This window comes from Taudactylus pleione, unplaced genomic scaffold, assembly GCF_031769625.1.
Source record: "Taudactylus pleione unplaced genomic scaffold, aTauple2 ptg000018l, whole genome shotgun sequence".
NCBI classification, from domain to species: Eukaryota; Metazoa; Chordata; class Amphibia; order Anura; family Myobatrachidae; genus Taudactylus; species Taudactylus pleione.
In genome coordinates, this window is record NW_028284420.1 from 3876030 (window position 1) to 3898796 (window position 22767).

General features: G+C 43.4%; 1 protein-coding gene across 3 annotated transcripts in view; it reads left to right on the forward strand.

Moving 5' to 3' along the window:
* Positions 1-22767, forward strand: part of SCN4A (sodium voltage-gated channel alpha subunit 4) — a 254865-nt gene that overhangs the window by 172471 nt on the left and 59627 nt on the right. For all 3 annotated transcript variants that reach the window (XM_088442412.1, XM_088442403.1, XM_088442422.1), the window contains 3 exons: positions 542-780; positions 5952-6125; positions 8356-8712. In XM_088442412.1, the coding sequence (XP_088298538.1) occupies positions 542-780; positions 5952-6125; positions 8356-8712 (770 nt within the window). The remainder of the gene's footprint in view (positions 1-541; positions 781-5951; positions 6126-8355; positions 8713-22767) is intronic.

Genomic DNA, 22767 nt, shown 5'->3' on the forward strand with positions numbered 1-22767 from the left:
GGCACTACTACCAGGCATGAAAGTCATATGACAAATATTTAATAATGTACAGGATATTTACAGATAAAGGCAATGTATCATAATTGTATGTGATGTAATGGGCCAGATGCATCAAGCATCGCATTTTGGATGCAATGCATCCTGCCAATGATCACATGCATATCGTTGTTTAGTAATGCTGTATGCATGATGATTTAGGCAAAGAACCGCTTTCCCTATAAGAGCTGTCCTTTGCGGTTTGGGGATTTCCGGGTTTAAGATCCTACTGGATCCCTCTTTGGAAAAACTCTGAAAACAAGCCCATTGGCTTCTATTAGGCAATGCCATCTATATATGGCGTTTCCTATCGGGAGGCTTGACCGCAATATGTGAAGTTTTTTTGTTTTAAAATTTTTTCGGATGATACTTTCCATTGACTTTTGGAGCTAAAAGGTATTATCAATAAGAGTTTTGCTTGTTCTTCTTGATTGTAATAAAGCAGCTTGGTAGCACCATGTTAAGATCTGTATATTAACCTGGAGCAACACTTGTCGTCTTGCAGAACTAGAGGAAGCCCAGCAGCCGTGCCCACCCTGGTGGTACAAGTTTTCAAATACGTTCCTGAAATGGGACTGCTGTGCTCTGTGGGTGAAGTTTAAGGGGTATGTGCTGTTTGTGGTCATGGATCCCTTTGTAGACCTTGGCATCACTATCTGCATTGTGCTCAATACGCTTTTCATGGCTATGGAGCATTATCCAATGACTGAGCAATTTGAGCATGTCCTGAACGTGGGAAATCTAGTAAGTACCCATCCACTTTTTATTGTAAATTACCATGGAGTAAATTGTTCATAGATGAAAGATAAATTGTAAATCACTTTTTTTTTTTAATATGTTCATTATTTAAGAAATTAAAGTAACAATAATGAAATGTAAAGCTATCATTTAAAAAAAAAAAAAAAATACCAATATTTATGTAGCAGTACAAAACAATATGGGTCATTTAGGAATGCAAAAGCTGTAGGAGCTGTGGGCATGCAGTGCTTTTTTATGTGCACAAGTGTGCCTACTTGTGCACCAAACACATTTTTAGGTGCACGCCCACATCACGGTCTTTGGAAACACGTCCATAAATGCATTCTGCCCAGGGGCGTAACTATAATGGGTGCAGGATGTGCAGTGCTGTTGGGTCAAATCCCGACCCTACAAGCCCGACACATACACATTATAATCCCGATGCTGGCTGGTAAGTATATTTAACCCTCCCCTCTCTCCCCCCCCCCCTTCCCCCCTAATCCTAACCCTCTCTTTGGGGTGCCTAACCCTAAGACAGGGGGTCGTGCCTATCCCTAAGTCCCACCCACAGTGCCTTACCCTCCCGGGGGGATGGCTAACCCTAACCTACCCCCCGGTGGTGCCTAACCCTAAGTCCCCCCAGGGCAGTGGTGGATCTATAATGGGTGCAGTATGTGCGGGGCACACGAGCCCCTGGGTCCAGGGGGGTCCCCACCGCACACCCTGCACCCATATTATTTTAAACTTACCTGTCCGTGGACCCACGGCAGGTGTCAGCGCTGCTCAGAACACCGGAAAATGGCCGCCGCGGAAATTTTTCTGGTGTTCTGAGCATGCGCAGTAGATTCCATGCGCAGAACGCCACCGAGTCTACTAATGCTCCGGTGGCTGGCCAGCCGTGTTAGTCACCTGCCGGCCACCGGGAAGAGAGGAGGGGGGAGTGCACATGGGCCACCTCCTCTCTTACGACGCCCCTGCCCCAGGGGGTGCCCAACCCTCCCCCCCCCCCCCTGGTTAACAGGTTTCGACGCCCTGCTAATCTACGTTTGGTATGGCAGGCGTCGGGATATCGGTGTGGGGCTAATGATAGGCGTTGGTATTTAGACACTTATTTTTAGTCCCTTGCCGCGCTTTCATTGTCGGGATTCTGGTGGTCGGCATTTCGACCACCGGCATCCCGAATACATCCCCTGCACCCATATTTTCTAATGGTGTGTACAAACGGTACGATTAAAATTCTCAATATGAACGATATCGATCATATTGTTCTCGTTCATATTGTGCATTTTTTGGTGCCTTCAACCCACCAACGACCTGCGATGCGCGGATACGTATGGAGAATAAAGATATTATCCATCGACCGTGCATGCAGGTCAACCTGGTCGATTTCGACCAGGTTACTATAGGGACCCGCGATCGCTGATCCGCGGGTCACTGGCCGTCGGTGGTGTGCTGGATGATCAATATCAATCATCCAGCACACCTGGGAGATCGTTCAGCGATATCGTTATTGCTGACGGTCGTCCCGTGTGTATGCACCATAATACTTACCTCTCCGAAGTTCCGCGTCGGCTGGAGCAGCCCTGAAAAAAATTCCTGGATAATGGCCACCGCTGCAATTTTTCCAGCATTTGCGCATGCGCAGTGGGGAAATCGAGGAGAAAATGGCGGCAGCGCCACTTTCCCGGTGACCTGCGCATGTGCAGTAGACTCTGGGCACAAACTAGTGCCCAGAGTCTACTGCTGAGGACAGTCGGCTGCCGGGAAGAGAGGAGGGGGCCCGTGTGCATTCCCTGTCCAGGGCCCCCTACTCTCTCCCCGAAGGCCAGCAGTGCCCCTGATTCTGCCCCTATGTAAAAGGTGCAGGAAGTAAAAAGTCAAACCTGCTACCACTTTAATGATATTTCGCACTTTTTCTTGTTACATTACCCTAAAATGTGCTTTCATCTAGTATTGCAGAGTTGCATAGGACCGAGATCTGATTTCAGAGAGGTGGTGGAGTATTTGCAGCATTTTGCAGAGAGCCTGGTTCAGAGGTGGACACACTGCTGATATTGGACATTGTGAAAGGATTTTTCGCACTGTGCATGCTTCAGTCCTTACATATTCTGATGCAAAGATGTACACAAGAGAGGGACTTTGTAGTGGGATTAGCATGAAGTCGCAGACACGAGACCTCCACTTCTACGTCCACCTCTGATGCAGGCCCTGTGTGCCTCCAGCAAAAACAGGAAACACTCCTGTAAATGCTCCTTCTCCAACTCTTATCTAGGTTAAATAATCCGGTTCTGCTTAATGATGTAATTTTTGTACTTCAGTGAAAGGAGGTATGTTTCTGCATCTAACAAGGAATAAAAAACCATCTATGGTGAAACATCGATGGTTTGCACACCTCAATGCTGGGGACACGGCGGGCCGTGGACCACTCAAAAACAGGGATGGGGCTTAGCAGCTGCCAGGGCGGGGCTAAGCGCCATCCCGTCAAGAAAAAAAAATAACCATCACCACTCGTCCATTGACTCTTTGCCATCGACAGTTAACCATTGATAATTACTATCGATGGTCATCTCTAAGAAGCAGTAGTGCCATTGAATTTGAGGAAGAGAGCAGTGCACTCAGAGGAGGGGCAGAGGTGACATTGGGGGTGCAGCATGTACATAGAACAATCTGCACCCCTGGTGTTAATAGTGAGTGGACACATACAGTATGTTCTGATGTTGCCTCAGTCCTGAAGTAATAGACCACTGTATATTACTATCAGTATAAGGAAAAAATGCAGGTGACCCTGTTCTGTTGCCCCCACCAGCCGCCGGCACCCATGCTATGTCACAGCTTCTATAACAGAGATGCAGCCACACAGGTATCGTAGTCTATGACATGTGGTACTAACTACAGTACGTTCCCTCTCTGGAGGTCTGAGGGAACGCAGGGTAGGAACAGGTAGTACTTTTCATCACCTGTTTCCCATTCCTAGCACAACATGTGCTAAGCTGCCTTCAGTTGCAGTAATAACAGTGGCATCTGAAGTTAATGAAACACAAACAAAATAAACTCAAATAATAATTTAATGTTGCTTTAGGCTGCACAATTAACAGAAGCACCCCATGTCATACTTGTCAACTCCCCCTGATTGTCAGGGAGACTTTCTGAAATAGTTCCAATCTCCCTGACTCTCTGAAGAGGCTAGCAATCTCCCTTATTGCACACTCATTATGAAGCTGTTATATTAAAAAAAAAGAGAGATATATACTGTACATTCAAATGGGATTAGTAGTATAATTTCCCTGCATTGGTTATAACGCACAGTGATCCCTATGGCTGCATGCATTTTCTGAAAAATATCAGTTTTCTTCAATGAGTAGATCTTACTAACTGCATTGGGGCTCATTTACATTTGGATGTAAGTAAAGTTTATGACACGCCTCTCAGATGTAGCAGTACACGCCCACTTTACCACCGCGTTCATAGGTGCTGCTTTCACAATCTCCCTGAAATGCTTTTTCAAAAGTAGGCAAGTATGCGCTATTCCTATTGGCACAGAAAAAAACTGACCCGACTAGGGAATATAGAGGAGGGAGGAGCCAGGGATAAAATGCCCAGGCTCCTACAGATATCTCTAAACCCTATGGTTCAACTGTCCAACAATAGATGCAAGATAAATGTATACTTTAGAAAATGATTTAACAGTTGCAAAAAGTAATAGACTAGCTGTAGTAATGGCTGTCTGCAAAGATTTCTTGTAGTATAGAAAAATGAGGAAGGGAAGCCATGGAAAATCTTGTGAATTGATAATATTTATGGAGTTTGCAGTTGTAATAACTGTTATAATAACTTCTTTGTCTCTCTGTCATTATTACCCAGGGGCCTATTCATCATTACTAAAAACTCAATGGAGGTAATTAGGTTTACAACTCGCGTGGAGTACTACCTAATTTCCGGAGGAATTCATCTTTCCTCCTCTCCATAACTATCTATTCCGAAAAGCTGTAAATTTTGCGATGACAGCTTTTCAGGTAATAGATACTTTTCCCTCTCTACAATACCTTACTGCAGCTGTAATCAGTGCTGCGCATGCGCCGTTACATCTGTAAGACCAGCGCATGAGCAGCACTGCCTACAGCTGCAGTAATTGTGTGTGTCCCCTGCACCCCCTGTCCCCCACCTACCTGGCCGCTGCAGCTGCCTCCGGGGGCTGCTCTGACACAGTGTTCTCCCCATAGAACACAGTAAAGATTAGAAAAGAAAAAAAAAAAATTTTTCTAAACTTTACTGTGTTCTGCTGGGAGAACACTGTGTCAGTGCAGCAGCCGGAGCCTGAGAAGCAACCAGAGTGACGGAGAGAGCCGGCAGAGGCCCTGTCCAGCTGACAGCAGGTAAGTGTAACCTGCTATACGCCAGCTCAAAGTGGTGTATAGTAACACCATCAAATTCGGAAAATACATAATTTTTCAGAATTTGTTGAATAGCCCAATTTCCATATCCCCATACTAATGTATGGGGAGTGTGGAAATTTACAAAGGCAGATTTAACACAGGAGATATCAGTGATATCTCCTGTGTTAAGTGTCTTCATGAATACCAAAATAATGGAAATGAAGGAAAATGTCCTTAAATCCGTTATTTTAGTGTTGATGAATAGGCCCCCCAGTCTTGTTTTATTACTGTTTTGTCCACAATTGTAAAGCACAGTGCACTATGCTGGCGCTATAGAAGTATTTATTAATAAATAATCAAGATTTTCTTTCTTAGTAGACTAACCCTGGTGTTATATTAAGGAGGCCCCTAGTGGTCATTTTTGTATTACAGTTGTAATAGTTTAAAAAGCATTATACAGAATATACTAAACGTACAGTAAAGCCTAGTTGTGACTCTAGTAAAAATGCATGTGGATGTGTGCATTGCTGGTCCGCTGTACAAAGTAAGCTCTTTTCATTCATTTCTACAGGTCATTTAGATGGTAAATTCTAGACCAAAGTCATGACACCATCTGCTTTCACTGCATGTTACTACTGTATATCTATTCCCAGGTTGTATCTATTCCCAGGTTGTACAGCACTGTGAAATATGCGGGTGCTACAGTATTTGAGTGAAGATGATAATAGTAATGTTACTTCTGTCACTAGTATATACAATGTATCAGAATGCATTTAATAAATAAATTATACTTTTTTTTGACAGGTGTTCACTGGTATTTTTGCAGCTGAAATGTTCTTTAAGATCATCGCAATGGATCCATATTACTATTTCCAGGTGGGATGGAACATATTTGACAGCATTATAGTCACCCTAAGCTTGGTGGAGCTGGGTCTGGCCAATGTGGAAGGTCTGTCAGTTCTGCGATCCTTCCGTCTGGTATGTGCTTAATATGAGCATTTTCATTCTTCTAACATACTGTTAGTTCCTAGAAACAGTGATCTGACTATTATATTTTATTAATAGAACTAAATGTGACCTACATTATTAATAAAGAGCTATCTTTATGATTTGTTTGTCTCTCACTTCTCTCGGGTTAGTTGTATTGTATAGAACCTGTATTGGCAGAAATAAATGTAATTCTAGCCATACTTACCTACTTCTACTTGCATAATCTCCTCTCCGGGAGAAGCCCAGAGAGGAGATGCAGGTGGCCGGTGATTGGGGACGGGGTGGACTATTTGCATTATTAGGCCTGTCCCCTCCTCACAGACCGTGACTCCAGGCATTATTCCTCCCCACCCTGCCCACTTCACTAGGAAGTGGGTGTGATTGGCAGAAGCACCAACTCATCCACGAGCCAGGGGAACTACATGAAAAATCAAGTGTCTCCTGGAGGCTTCGGGAGAGTAGGTAAGTATAAGTGAGCACGTTTTATTCTTAATAAAATAAATGTGCTTGAAAGAAAAACAAGCGTGCTGTGAATACACAAAGACTGGGCCCATGCCTCGTGCCGCCCCCAGCCTCACACCCATTTCTCATTTCAGTGGGGAGACATCTTCTACCCCACTGTATCAGACTGGGAGTGTATTATCCTAGCACAGCACCCCAATCTCCATTACTGACATGGAGGAGCAGCAAGTAAGATGTTAGCAGCCAGTCCCCAGTGTGGGGTCCCTGCAGGAGAATTCAAAAACACTGAATGAGTGGCATTATGACACTCATTCTTTGCTATAGGCACCCCCTAAACTTTGGCACCCTAGGTGACAAACTTAGGTTACCTTCGGGGAGTGCCAGCCCTGTATTCAGATGGAACCAAGTTTATTCTAATGAATGGTGCCATATGACACAGAAAACTAATTTACTAGAATAGCTTAAGCACATCTATCTATCACAGGATAGCACATATTCTCCACTTAATCCATAGCTATCAACACTGGTTCTTTAAGGATAATTGCATTCATAAAAAGATTCACATACTTAAATACATACAGACTAAAGAAACTCAGTATCTGTCCTCAACCTATTCTAATGAAATCTGTGAAGCCTAGATGGTAGTTTATTAGCTTGGTTTACATTCATCTAGTTAGGCACCACATTAAATGTGGCAAAAAGAGCTTTAGGTTATGCTACTCAGTGTCACCTAGTTATACTGGGTATTTGCAGCAGGTGCCACCTTACTCCTTCAGGATGATTTACCTGTGAAAGAATCACCGTGGGGTACCCCACAACAACCCATATGGACACCTGTAAATCAAAACCAATAAATCAGGGCCAGGTGGGAATATGCAGGGTGAGGAACTGGGGGTAGGTAGAGAAGCCTTTCTGTTGTGCTCTCAACAACCGTTTTATTCAGGCCTACAGCAGGAGACTAAAGCTGGGTACACACTAAGTCAATGGATCAGCTGTTTAGCCGACCTGTTGACCTATCTGATGATTCGGAAGTGTATCTGATTTGGGCCCCCCCCCCCTCTTCCTCAAACAATCCACTTCTCTAGTTAGTCAGTGTATGCCTAATCCCCCCATCACCCCAGTCAGTCAGTGTATGCCAAATCCCCCCCATCACCCCAGTCAGTCAGTGTATGCCAAATCCCCAACCCCTCAGTCAGTCAGTGTATGCCAAATCCCCCCCGCCTGCTGCTGGCCCAAAGTAACCATAGTCTGTAAACATGCAAAGTCAGAAAATGTCTCATATTGGAGCTTAAATAATTCTCATCTAGCATGCACCTGTGTTTGCTCTTGTTGGCAGCACTGTTTCATTTGTGTGTGTGTGTGTGGTAGGCTGTGCCAGATCGTTACTTTCTGTTTTTAAGATGACTTTTGAAATGACTGTTATGTGCCCATAATATAGTGAAACAGTAATGTGGGAATAGTAGCCAATAAAACATATACACAAAAAGAATGTGCGAACGGTCCTCCACAGTAAGCTTGCATTGTTTAGCTGTGCATTATGAGGTCAGTCTTGATTTGTTCTAGAGTCACGAATAGTATAATCCAGGAGTATTGTTTCTATACCATTACTGCTAGAATACGAGAACATTTTAAATACGTTAACAATTGTGCCAGTTTTGTCATTGAGAGCACCTCTGAAGATAATAAAGCTATCTCTGCCAAATTGAAACCTCTTTGCTATATAATTCCTTCTAATTAAACTTTGTTTCTTTTCTAGCTCCGGGTCTTCAAACTTGCCAAATCGTGGCCCACGCTGAACATGCTTATCAAAATCATTGGCAACTCTGTGGGGGCTCTAGGGAATCTCACACTTGTCCTGGCCATCATCGTATTCATCTTTGCGGTCGTGGGAATGCAGCTTTTCGGGAAAAGCTACAAAGAGTGTGTTTGCAAGATCAATTCAGACTGTGTGCTTCCACGCTGGCACATGCACGACTTCTTTCATTCTTTCCTCATTGTGTTCCGGATCCTGTGCGGGGAGTGGATCGAGACCATGTGGGACTGCATGGAAGTGGCAGGACAAGCTATGTGTCTGATTGTGTTCATGATGGTCATGGTGGTGGGAAACTTGGTGGTGAGTTTTTTTTTTTAAGAGCTTCGGCCCTCTTGGTTTGTGTAATGGGATATACTGTATGTACTAAATGTAGTAATAATGTAGATTACATTTCAGATTCAGTAGCAGATAAATATTAAAATGTAACATAAAGTTGTTGTTTTTTAAGCAGGCCATAACCTGCAGATTTTATGAATGTATTGGAATGGCAATTTTCCCCTCATTCTAGATAAAATCAGAAATTGCTCTATTTTCTTCTCTGCTTCTACTGGATTAACAGAAGGAGTAATAGCAAGAAGTACAGACTTTAACACTGCTGTTTTGCAGAGCAAATGCCAGCTGCTTCCAGCGTGGCATAGGATCTGACAAGGCAGAATGTTCGGTATACGGGAGTACGGTTGGCGAACCAGGACATTTTGTAACTTGCTGTGCACTGTAAGTTCGTTTGTTGTTGGAACAAAGCAAAGCACACCTACTGAGGTATAATTAAGCACTGCATTGCTGGAAGGGAAAACCCAAGTTTTTTCCCAGTGTTCTGTTTAACCCCTGCATTGCTGAAAGAAAAAGTGTTTTGCCTCTGCTCTGCTGAACTTAGTTGACTGTGTTTCTAAAGATATATAAATTTGTGTAAACTGGCTTGTCATTGCTCTTATATAAAAGCCGCAAAGTACTTACATACACCTCCCACTGTAAAAATGGAGGAAGTTTTTGCACTATAGTAATTTTGGCGGATTTCCAAAAACCCTTTGTCCTGCAAAGCGGTTTCGTCACAGTCCATTACAGGTGAAGAAAAGCCAAGCCTCTACTTAAATAGAAATCTGTTACCACGAGAGACCAGATACACCATAGTTGAGCTAGAATGCTTAGCGATAAAGTAGGCAGTAGAAGCCCTAAAGTATTATCTCCTGGGAAGAGAATTTGTCTTAGTCATGGATCAGGCTCCTCTAAGGTGGATGCGCCTCAACAGAAAAGAAGTAAACCCCATAGTGACACACTAGTTCTTGACCATCCAGCAGTACAAGTTTGTTGTACAGCATCGGCCGGAAGCTCAACATAGAAACGCAGACACGTTGTCTCGGAGGTTTGAGAAAGCTGAGTGGAGTTTGCTATCGCGAAAGATGTGCGCTTCCCCAAGCTTGGAAAAGCAAAAGGGGGGGGGATGTGTGGTGAAAAGGGTTGTCTCTCACCTGAATTGCCCACATTCCTGTGGGACAAGCTCCCTCCAAGGGAGGCTGGAATGAAGCCTGTGAATTCTGCATTAGCAGTGGAGATGTGGAACTCGAAGTTTTCACAGTTGCCCAGGCCCAGCTGCAACTCTTCACTGAGCAGCAGAGGAAGAGTTTAAAACTCTCAGCTGTCTGTTGCTCCTTCCACTGATGCTGACTAGAGGCCAGTTTAGTAGGCCTAGTGTTGTAGTACCAGGGACCAAGGGCTATGCTGGGAGAGCATGGCCAATTGTGGCTGCGAGCCACTGCTGACTACTAATCATGAAGAGTGCTGGGACCTTTTTATGTTCAGTTGTCTATTTTCTGTTATGTGCCCGTGTGTGTCCAGGCCTATGCTCATGTATGCTGAAGTGTAGTGTCTGCTGCTATTAAAGACACTGCCTTACCGAGTACCTGCCTGTCTTGTGTCCTCATTTCTACACCCTGTGTTACAAATTTCTTAATATATATATATATATATATATATGACAAATGATGTTATATATAAATATATATATATGTAGATCGTAGCGTGCGGCACTCCATGCATCCATAAACGACCAAACAGGCAGCTTTCAGGTGTTAACGTTTCAGTGCTTTATCGCATTTTCGTCAGAACAGTAACAACAGTGTACAAAATCTTACCTTAAATACCATAAGCATAATCACCCAGTGAACCACTTGCAGGCTGGTCCGGGCGGGACTGCGCGCCCAGCCGCCAGCGTCTTGCTAATGACGTCATCACGTCATAGCGCAAACGTGATACAACCATCACCATAGTAACAACATAACAACGCTGCTATAATGCAGCAACAATTAAACATGACAGATATTACAGGTTGCCTTAATGTTAGAATGAGCAACAAAATATGCTGGTACACATTAATGAGCATTATTGTGCCGACGGCACATCAATAACATATACTCTGAACGCTGACAGCTTATGACTGCCTGGATAACTCAGGCTATGCATACACAAAAATATCAATTACAATAATTACAGACACACATACATATAATACATAACATGTGATCCATTCTCAATCTCTATACATTGAAATATTTGCCGGCAAACAACTAAGTTGTCATAAAAGATATCACAATCTATAGAAATACACCTAACCCTAATTGTTCATTTAACCCTCTAGGGGCCATAGTACCAAGTCGGTGAATCCACCGTGTTTCACGTTGCATTAATATTTTAGCTCTATTGCCCCCCCTGGCTAGTGGAGGGACATGATCAATCATGCAATATTTTAATGCTGACAAAGCATGTCTCGCCAAGGCAAAATGCCTGGCAACGGGCTGATCACTTTTACCACCATTGATCGCCGCCCTAATCGCACTTCTATGAGCAGCCATGCGTTCTTTAAATGTCCTTTCAGTCTTCCCTATATAGGAAAGACCGCAAGGACACACAATCTGATAAACGATGTACTGAGAATTACACGTGAGCCTATATCGGATAGAGTACTTAAAGCCCAAATGGGGATGATAAAAGCTGTCTCCCGGAATTAAATATCTACAAGTGGTGCACGTACACCTAATGCATCCAAGTTTACCTCCAACATTCCTATCTGCCATGGGATCAGGGCTCGATATGTCTGTCTTAACTAGGATGTCCCTTAGGCTGCGACCCCGTTTGTAACATGACATAATGTGTGTGTTCTGCAGTTGTAAGTCAGGGTCTGTCTGAACAATAGGCCATAGTTTCTTAGATACCTTATTGATAACCTGACTGTTGTTATTAAATTGATTAACCCAAGGCATACAGGTTGACTTGGATTTTAGCAGACTCGGTGTTAGGGTAGTAGATCTATCAAGGCTAAGGACCCTCTTCTTAGTGTCCTCCAATTCTGCAGGGTTGTAACCCCTGTCTATGAACTTTTGAATCATGTCATCCATATAAGTCTCAACAATCTCTGGATCCGAGGTGATCCGTTTAATTCTCAACAACTGAGAATATGGTAAACCCCTGATAAGTGGTCTGGGATGACAACTATCATATCTGAGTAAATTATTTTTATCTGTAACTTTTTGATATAATTTAGTAGATATTTTACCCTGATAGATTGAAATAGTTACATCTAAGAAATTAACCAACTCATTGCTGATATTATATGTGAGTTTTACAGGACTATCACTGCTGTTGTGCAGATCAATATGATCGATGAGATCCTGCTTGGGACCCAACCAGAACAGAAGCAAATCGTCAATATACCTTGTATAGAACGCAATTCTCCTGGCAACACTTAAATTGTCAAAAAATAGTATTTTTTCTATAGCAAACATATACAGATTGGCGTACGATGGGGCCACACTGGACCCCATCGCACAACCAATCAATTGCAGATAGAATTTATTATCATATAGAAAAAAATTTCGTGTCAGGATCAAATTTAGTAACTCGACAATTAAGTCCAGGCTGGGACCTTCATACAATGGATGATTGGTCAGAAAATTCCTAGTTGCTGCAAGACCCTCTCCATGGGAAATGATGGTGTACAAACTTCCAACGTCCATACTACATAACCAAATCTCCTCGTTATAAGTAGGAAGCCAGGAATCCAGGTAAATGGCTACAGGCTGCAGCAATGAGCCCCGGGCTGTAATGATAGGACGCCCTGGTGGATCAATTACAGATTTATGTATTTTTGGTATACAGTATAGTAGCGGTACTACTGGATATGCTGGAATCAATGCATCAAATATGGATTTTGACAACAACCCTTGTTGTACTGCATTATCTAAGATGCTGGTCAATTCTTTCAGGACTGCCTTAGTTGGATCATAGGGCGTCCTATCATTACAGCCCGGGGCTCATTGCTGCAGCCTGTAGCCATTTACCTGGATTCCATATTGCAACCATGTATACGTAGTCATCCAAATTATCTCCTGGATACGTCTACCCTTCTTAGAAAATTGGTCGAGCTTCCTACTTATAACGAGGAGATTTGGTTATGTAGTATGGACGTTGGAAGTTTGTACACCATCATTTCCCATGGAGAGGGTCTTGCAGCAACTAGGAATTTTCTGACCAATCATCCATTGTATGAAGGTCCCAGCCTGGACTTAATTGTCGAGTTACTAAATTTGATCCTGACACGAAATTTTTTTCTATATGATAATAAATTCTATCTGCAATTGATTGGTTGTGCGATGGGGTCCAGTGTGGCCCCATCGTACGCCAATCTGTATATGTTTGCTATAGAAAAAATACTATTTTTTGACAATTTAAGTGTTGCCAGGAGAATTGCGTTCTATACAAGGTATATTGACGATTTGCTTCTGTTCTGGTTGGGTCCCAAGCAGGATCTCATCGATCATATTGATCTGCACAACAGCAGTGATAGTCCTGTAAAACTCACATATAATATCAGCAATGAGTTGGTTAATTTCTTAGATGTAACTATTTCAATCTATCAGGGTAAAATATCTACTAAATTATATCAAAAAGTTACAGATAAAAATAATTTACTCAGATATGATAGTTGTCATCCCAGACCACTTATCAGGGGTTTACCATATTCTCAGTTGTTGAGAATTAAACGGATCACCTCGGATCCAGAGATTGTTGAGACTTATATGGATGACATGATTCAAAAGTTCATAGACAGGGGTTACAACCCTGCAGAATTGGAGGACACTAAGAAGAGGGTCCTTAGCCTTGATAGATCTACTACCCTAACACCGAGTCTGCTAAAATCCAAGTCAACCTGTATGCCTTGGGTTAATCAATTTAATAACAACAGTCAGGTTATCAATAAGGTATCTAAGAAACTATGGCCTATTGTTCAGACAGACCCTGACTTACAACTGCAGAACACACACATTATGTCATGTTACAAACGGGGTCGCAGCCTAAGGGACATCCTAGTTAAGACAGACATATCGAGCCCTGATCCCATGGCAGATAGGAATGTTGGAGGTAAACTGGGATGCATTAGGTGTACGTGCACCACTTGTAGATATTTAATTCCGGGAGACAGCTTTTATCATCCCCATTTGGGCTTTAAGTACTCTATCCGATATAGGCTCACGTGTAATTCTCAGTACATCGTTTATCAGATTGTGTGTCCTTGCAGTCTTTCCTATAAAGGGAAGACTGAAAGGACATTTAAAGAACGCATGGCTGCTCATAGAAGAGCGATTAGGGCGGCGATCAATGGTGGTAAAAGTGATCAGCCCGTTGCCAGGCATTTTGCCTTGGCGAGACATGCTTTGTCAGCATTAAAATATCGCATGATTGACCATGTCCCTCCACTAGCCAGGGGGGGCAATAGAGCTAAAATATTAATGCAACGTGAAACACGGTGGATTCACCGACTTGGTACTATGGCCCCTAGAGGGTTAAATGAACAATTAGGGTTAGGTGTATTTCTATAGATTGTGATATCTTTTATGACAACTTAGTTGTTTGCCGGCAAATATTTCAATGTATAGAGATTGAGAATGGATCACATGTTATGTATTATATGTATGTGTGTCTGTAATTATTGTAATTGATATTTTTGTGTATGCATAGCCTGAGTTATCCAGGCAGTCATAAGCTGTCAGCGTTCAGAGTATATGTTATTGATGTGCCGTCGGCACAATAATGCTCATTAATGTGTACCAGCATATTTTGTTGCTCATTCTAACATTAAGGCAACCTGTAATATCTGTCATGTTTAATTGTTGCTGCATTATAGCAGCGTTGTTATGTTGTTACTATGGTGATGGTTGTATCACGTTTGCGCTATGACGTGATGACGTCATTAGCAAGACGCTGGCGGCTGGGCGCGCAGTCCCGCCCGGACCAGCCTGCAAGTGGTTCACTGGGTGATTATGCTTATGGTATTTAAGGTAAGATTTTGTACACTGTTGTTACTGTTCTGACGAAAATGCGATAAAGCATTGAAACGTTAACACCTGAAAGCTGCCTGTTTGGTCGTTTATGGATGCATGGAGTGCCGCACGCTACGATCTACATATTCTCTACTACAGTGGGGGCAACCAGCTAAGTAACAATTTTATGATTCAGAGTGCCGGACTACTGCTGTTTATAAATATATATATATATATATATACACACATGTGTGTATATATATATATATATAAATATATATATATATATATATATATACAGTCATGTGCATAAATATTGGGACATTGACAGAATTTTCATATTTTGGCCTATATTCACCACCACAATGGTTTTGAAATAAAACAAACAAGATGTGCTTTAACTGCAGACTTTCAGTTTTAATTTGAGGGTAATTACATCCAAATCAGGTGAACGGTGTAGGAATTACAATGGTTTCTATATGTGCCTCCCACTGTTTAAGGGGCCAAAAGTAATGGGACTATCAAATCAAAAGCTATTTCATGGACAGGTGTGGGCTATTCTCTCGTTATTTCATTATCAATTAAGCAGGTAAAAGGTCTGGAGTTGATTCTATGTGTGACATATGCATTTGGAATCAGTTGCTGTCGACTCTCAATATGAGATCCAAAGAGCTGTCACTATCAGTGAAGCAAGCCATCATTAGGCTGAAAAATCAAAACAAACCCATCAGAGAGTTAGCAAAAACATCAGGTGTGGCCAAATCAACTGTTTGGAACATTCTAAAAAGAAAGAACGCATCGGAGAGCTGAGCAACATCAAAAGACTCGGAAGACCACGGAAAACAACTGTGGTGGATGACAGAAGAATTATTTCCCTGGTGAAGAAAAATCCCTTCACAACAGTTGGCCAAATCAAGCACTCTCCAGGAGGTAGGTGTATATGTGTCAAAGTCAACAATCAAAAGAAGACTTCACAAGAGTGAATATAGAGGGTTCACCACAAGATGTAAACCATTGGTGAGCCACAAAAACAGGAAGACCAGATTAGAGTTTGCCAAACAACATCTAAAAAAGCCATTACAGTTCTGGAACAACATCCTATGGACAGATGAGACAAAGATCAACTTGTACCAGAGTGATGGGAAGAGAAGAGTATGGGGAAGGAAAGGAACTGCTCATGATCCAAAACATGGCACCTCATCAGTGAAGCATGGTGGTGGTAGTGTCATGGCGTGGGCATGTATGGCTGCCAATGGAACTGGTTCCCTTGTATTTATTGATGATGTGACTGCTAACAAAAGTAGCAGAATGAATTCTGAAGTGTTTCGGGCAATATTATATGCTCATATTCAGACAAATGCTTCAGAACTCACAGGACGGCGCTTCACAGTGCAGATGGACAATGACCCGAAGCATACTCCAAAAGCAACCAAAGAGTTGTAATTCCTACACCGTTCACCTGATTTGGATGTAATTACCCTCAAATTAAATCTGAAAGTCTGCAGTTAAAGCACATCTTGTTTGTTTCATTTCAAAGCCATTGTGGTGGTGAGTAGGGGCCAAAATATGAAAATTCTGTCAATGTCCCAATATTTATGCACCTGACTGTGTACAGTATATATAGAGAGAGAGAGAGAGAGAGATATAGATATAGATATGCAGGTTGAGTCTCCCATATCCAAAATGCTTGGGACCAGGGGTATTTTGGATAACGGAATATTCCGTATTTTGGAATAATTGCATACCATAATGAAATATCTTGGGAATAGGACCCCAATATACACACAGAATGCATTTATGTGTTATATAAACTTTATACACACAGCCTGCAGGTAATTTTATACAATATTTTCAATAATTTTGTGGCTCAAACAAAGCTTGTGTACAGAAGTGAAATTTATTTATATTTCATATATACCTTATACACACAGCCTGAAGGTAATTGTATACAATATTTGCAATAATTTGTGCCTTAGACAAAGTTTGTGTACATTGAACCATCAAAAATCAAAGGTTTCATTATCTCGGTCATGCCAAAAACATTCCGTATTTCGGAATATTTGGATATGGGAGACTCAACCTGTATGCATATATGTATGTATGTATGTATGTATGTATGTATATATATATATATATATATATATCAGGGGTGAGCGGGTTCGGGTCTACTCTGTTCCGTTCGGATTTAAAAACCGAATCTTATTGCCTATCAGCTGTCACGAGTTTTGGATAGCCAATAAGATTCGGTTTTTAAAACCGAACGGAACCGAGTAGAACCGAACCCGCTCACCCTTAATAAATATATATATAAATATGACAAAAAAACACTTTGAGGGCGCACTAAGCACGTAAAAGTCTTTGACTGAGCTTGAACACTATATTGTAGCCATAGGGGAAGGATCCAACCGGAAATGTCAATACTGTATATTGATGAAAGTGTTCCTTTCTTTGAACAATCTTCTGTGGCATTGGATCATTATTGATATAAGCAATTTTTTAGTAATGAAGTAAATATTTTATAAATTTATGTCAAGTGACAAGTGAATTTTAATAATGGATTGAATCTAATGTGAGGCCTTATTGGCCGATTCTCTAGGTGTTCTTTGGTGTGAGGGTCTTTTTTAGAACCTTTGTTGAGAAACTGTCCGAAAAATCCACAGAAGATTGTTCAAAGAAAGGAACACTTTCATCAATATCCAGCATTGACATTTCCGATTGGATCCTTCCCCTATCGCTACAATATAGTGTTCAAGCTCAGTCAAAGACTTTTACGTGCTTAGGGCCTGATTCAGACCCGGTCGCAAGCGCTGTGCGCTCTCAAACGGGCCGATGGTAGACCAGTGCGCATGCGCACGACGGAGCCGGCTCCGTCGTGCGCATGCGCGAGACCCGGATAGCACTCCGTTGCTCCGGGTCTCGTACCAAAGGGAGTGTGCTGTCGATGTTGAGTGAAAGCACGCCCCCTTTGGTGGACGGGCTGGGGCGGTGGCTGCCCAGACGGAGGCGTTCCCAAGAGAACGCCTACCAAGTGATGTCAGTGGGAGAGCTTTTGGCTCTGTTAGAGCCGAAAGCTCTCTGGGGCTTTCGGCAACGAGACCCTACCACAAGGGTCTCGTCACAAGCCCGATATTTCTGTTTTTTGTGTTCCCACTAACGGGAGCTAATTGAGGTGCTGCATCATTGTAGCGCAAGACAAGGGCATTGTTTTTATTTATTTATATATATATATATATATATTTATTATGTCTCCTGAGGTAGACTGGTGCACTTTCACACATCATCCAATTAATAGCACAGGGCCTTAGCAAAAGTATCCACAACTAGTTTTATTTGCAGCTTAAAGATAAATTAAGCAAAGAATAACTTGGCCTGTTCTGCTCTTTATAAAATAAACAAAATGATTCTCCGAGTGGGGGACCTAACATCCCATTCACAAAACAGTATTAGCACAGTACTTACAGCCAGTAAGCACAGTGTCTCAGCAGGCCTGCTGCTTCTTCTCTTCCCTTCCCCAAGTAGAGAGACTGAGCCTAGCAACTGACACAGTGGGCCAAATGTAATAGGGTGAGAGTTTAGAAAAGTGAGAGTTTCTGACACTATTTAAACTTTGCTAATGTAATAGAGTCCAAAAACAAAGTAACAGAGCGAACTTGCATGTTTTTTTAGATTTAAAAAACACTCACGATTTAAAATCTCATTCAGATGTTTTCCCATTTTGAAGATAAAACTCAACCAATGTGAGAGTTTACTGCTAAACTCTCAAATTTTCTAAACTCTCACCCTATTACATTTGGCCCAGTGTGTGTGTATATATAATATATATATAGTGATGTCTTGGGGGTAATTAACTCGGCAGATTGGGGTCAGTGGTGCAGTGATTAGGTGCAGAATTAGAGTCCACACATGGCATTCTAGTAAAATACAGGAAATGGTTCTTTACTTCATCATGGTAATCAGGAAACAGGAATAGAAAATAACAAACAACCTAGCCCTCTCTTAGGGCACTAGCTCACTTCTTGAACCCTCTCTATCAAGGTGCAACTAGTCTGCCAATAAAGTCTCTGCCTGCTTCTCTGCAGCTCTTTTGCCGGCTCCAGCCTGGCTTGGCTTGACTGCCACAGCTACACAAACACAGTCCTGGTGGCCTTCCCTGTATCATACAGATATACAGTAGGCTTCCTCAGCCTGCAGCTTTACTGCTCCAATGTGTCACAGTCCGAGAGTTTGTGGTCCCCCCTTGCCTTCTGCAAGGTGCAGACACAGGTGCAGACACAGGCCTTCGTCTGTGAATCAGAGGCAGCTGTAAATCCAATAATCACAGCTTGCAGCTGGAATCATTGGAGTCAGTGGCCCACCAACAGTCTTACATGAGCCATACGGGATGTCGTTAATAGACCAGCGGACTAAATGCCGCCAGTCTATATCCCAACACTAGAAGACCGGCAAGGGACAGAAGATAGGCGCCGAAATACTGACACCTATCTTCATCCCGACGCCGGAATGCTGAAGGATGCCGGACCGATCGAGGTGAGTCTGGCCATCCCTAGCACTTAGCTGTGGGGTGGGGGAGTTAGGTTTAGGCAACCCCAGTGGGACATAGGCTTAGGCATTCCCCAGGGAGGGTTAGGCAATGGGAATGGGGGGTTAGGGTTAGGCGCTGCTGGGGGGAGGTTAGGGTTAGGCACCCCCCTGGGAGGGTTAGGTTTAGGCACCCCTGGGGGAACTTAGGGTAAGGCATCACCCCGAGGGTTTAGGGTTAGGCACCCCTAAGGGAGGGTTAGGGGAGGAGAGGGGAGGGTTAGGTGACTTACCTGCCACTGTCGGCATTTCCTCCTGTCGGGCTCACGATGTCGGGATTTGAACCGAATTTGAGCCGCCGGCATTTCAATTCCATTCCGGGCTATGCATCTACAGCCCGATTCTCCGCTCTGCCAATGCCAATCAAATCTGCGAACATCGATGATCGGCGATCCGTCTGCGAATCGGAGAAATTCAACATTAAAAATTCTTCACTTTTTAATTCTGACCATTTTCAGTTTGGAATCGGGGACTAGATTGTAGAATGTTAGATTTTTCCAATCCCCCCCGGCCCTGGTGTCGACAGAAAAGGGAATTGCCCTGGTACAAGCTAGATGTATGGCCCCCTTTAGTCCCTATATTGTCAGAAACGGCAGTGTTTGTAGGAGACAGTGATCTGTCCACTGCTTGTGACCAGGGCAGTGTCATGGTGTGACAGCGGAATGGTGCTACAAAGTGTAGCATATGTAATGGGAGTAATTTAGTAATGATGTGAACTGATGAGAATGAATTGTATACATTTACTTTTTATTGAATACAGTATTTAACATAGTTCAACTTTTTCTTGTTCATAAAGCAAATGTCTGGTTGGTATGAGCAACACTGCCACTTTTCATTTACCTGTGAAACACTTTGAACAAATGTTCCCAATTGAAGCTCATCTGGTAATATTTTCTATAATGGAAACAGTGGCGTAACTAGGGTATTTGGCGACCAGGGCAAGATGAAAAATGGTGGCCCTCCCAACCGTGTGCGCCAAAAAAGTGGGCATGGCTACTTGCCACAAGGGGCATAGCCATGGAAATATGGGGGCGTGTCAACATGACATGCCACCATTTCTCATCTCTCTGGGAACATTCTTTTCCATTCAATATGCAACTTAATGCCCCCAGTAGTAGTGCACCTTATGCAGTGCCCCTAGTAGCAGTGCTCACAGTAGTAGTGCCCCTTATGCCAAGTCCCCAGTAATAGTGCCCCTTATGCAGTTCTCCCAGTAGTAGTTCTCTTTATGCAATGCCCCCAGTAGCAGTGCCCCTAATGCAGTGCCCCAGTAGCAGTGCCCCTAATGCAGTGCCCCAGTAGTAGTGCCCCTTATGCAGCGCCCCCTGTAGTAGAGCCCCTTATACACTGCCCCCAGTAGTGCCCTTAATACAGTGCCCCCAGTAGTAGTGTCCCTTATGCAGTGCCCCCAGTAGAAGTGCCCCCAGTAGTAGTGCCCCTTACACATAAAACACACAGAACACAAAACAATTTACCCGAATCCCAGCTCCTGGGAGAGATGTCATGACGTCTCTTCCTTCACCCACCGTGGGAGCCGGAAGGCTGAGCTCATGAGTGAGCTCCAGCCCGGCGACGGTCCTGGGTGCAGCAGCCAATAAGAGTCTGTCTGACTCTTATTGGCTGCTAAAACAGGCGCCGCCGCCGGGTAGTACATTCACTGTCAGTGAATGTACTACCCGGGCCGTCAGCGGTGTGTTTATTTTAGTTTATACTGTAGTTCCGCAGACCCCACTAACCTGGGCGGCGGCCGCACTGGGTCCGACAGCGCCCAGGGCACGTGCCCCGCTTGACGACACACCCCCCCCCCCTAGTTACGCCACTGAATGGAAAACTACATTTCTGGCTACACCATTCCAAACATTAATTAAAAACTGTAATTATATGTATGTCTTGCACTTCTTTCTTCTCTGCAAAGATAAAAATAGGAGACCGAGGAACAATCTTTAGTTGATAACAAATTTATTATGAAGTAAACATTAACCTGATCATGACGCCACCCCCTCTGTAAATTCACACTGATAGCTAGTTGTAAAGGGGGTCAAATCCCTAAGAAGGATACCATGCAAGTTAATCTTCCTTACAGACACCACTTAAACGACAAGACCGGTATTCTGAATGAGGGAGGTCTCAGGTCTGGGAAGGGACGTACCCCTCCTGCCAGGCTCCTGGGTGAATTAGTTGACCAAGTCTCAAAATCCCAGGGGATTTCCAGAGTCAAGCATGAACATCTAAAGCCGGGGGAAATTTCGGATTATATAATGGAGGGGTCAAGGGGGAAGGGACAGATGAAATCGAGGGCTGAATCCTCAATTTCTTCCAAATTTGTAAGATAGGAGTAATAGAAGGATGGTCAATCAGAGGAATAGACTGAACCCAGGGCTAGAATACTTCTACACTGAGACCAACTGTTTAGCTGAGGGGAATTTAGACCAATCTGTGATTCTGTTTAAATGGACTCCTTGATTAATAAAATTTGGAAGTTAAAGTCCCCCATTTGCTTTTGTTCTATACAAAATATCATGGCAAAATCTGGGCTTCCTGTCCAAACCAAATGAATTCTCGCCACAGACTTTAAATAATTAACTTTAAAATCCAACAAAGCGCCAAACGTCTGAAATTCTACAGTTAAATTAGGAAGCGAATCCAAGTCGTTCACAAAAAGGGCTAATTTGTATTCTGTGGCTTTCAGTTCAACCCCCGAATATCTGTTTTACACCTTATTGCCTTTGCAAGGGCTTCCATGCACAGTATGACGATGATAGGAGACAATGGGCACCCCTGTCTAGTCCCATTTAAAATCGTGATTGGTGTAAATAATACCCCTTTTACTCTAACTAGAGCATAAGGATTTCTATATAAGACCAAAATCCTTGCAAGGCACACAGGAGCTCAGTGATGATTTTATTAGAGAACACTTTTAAAGGCAATCTTAAAATCTCACTTGCTGTTCCAGTTGCAGAGAGACCAAATTATGGGGTCCATTTATAAAAGGCATGCAAGCCCTAAATTCTGCAAAAATTGGAGTCACAGAATTTAAGGCTTCATCATATTTAGGGTAGCCCCCTTTTTGTGATGTCTATTGGCAGTTGTTCCCAAACTCTGGGCCTGATTCAGCGCTCGCAAGCGGGTCGATGTTGGCCCAGGGGGCATGCGCACGACAGACCTGGCTCCGTTGTGCGCATGCGCGAGACCCGGATAGCGACGGGTCTCGCTACAAAGGGGGCGTGCTGTCAATGGTGAGTGACAGCACGCCCCCTTTGGTGGGCATGCCGGGGGCGTGGCTGGCCAGACGGAGGCATTCCCATGGGAACGCCTACCGTCTGGGGCCGGCCCCACTGACATCACAAGTGATGTCAGTGGGAGTGCTTTCGGCTCTGTTAGAGCCAAAAGCACTCCAGGGCTTGCGGCAACGAGACCCTACCACAAGGGTCTCGTTGCAAGCCCAATGGTCGCGATGGTCTTGACC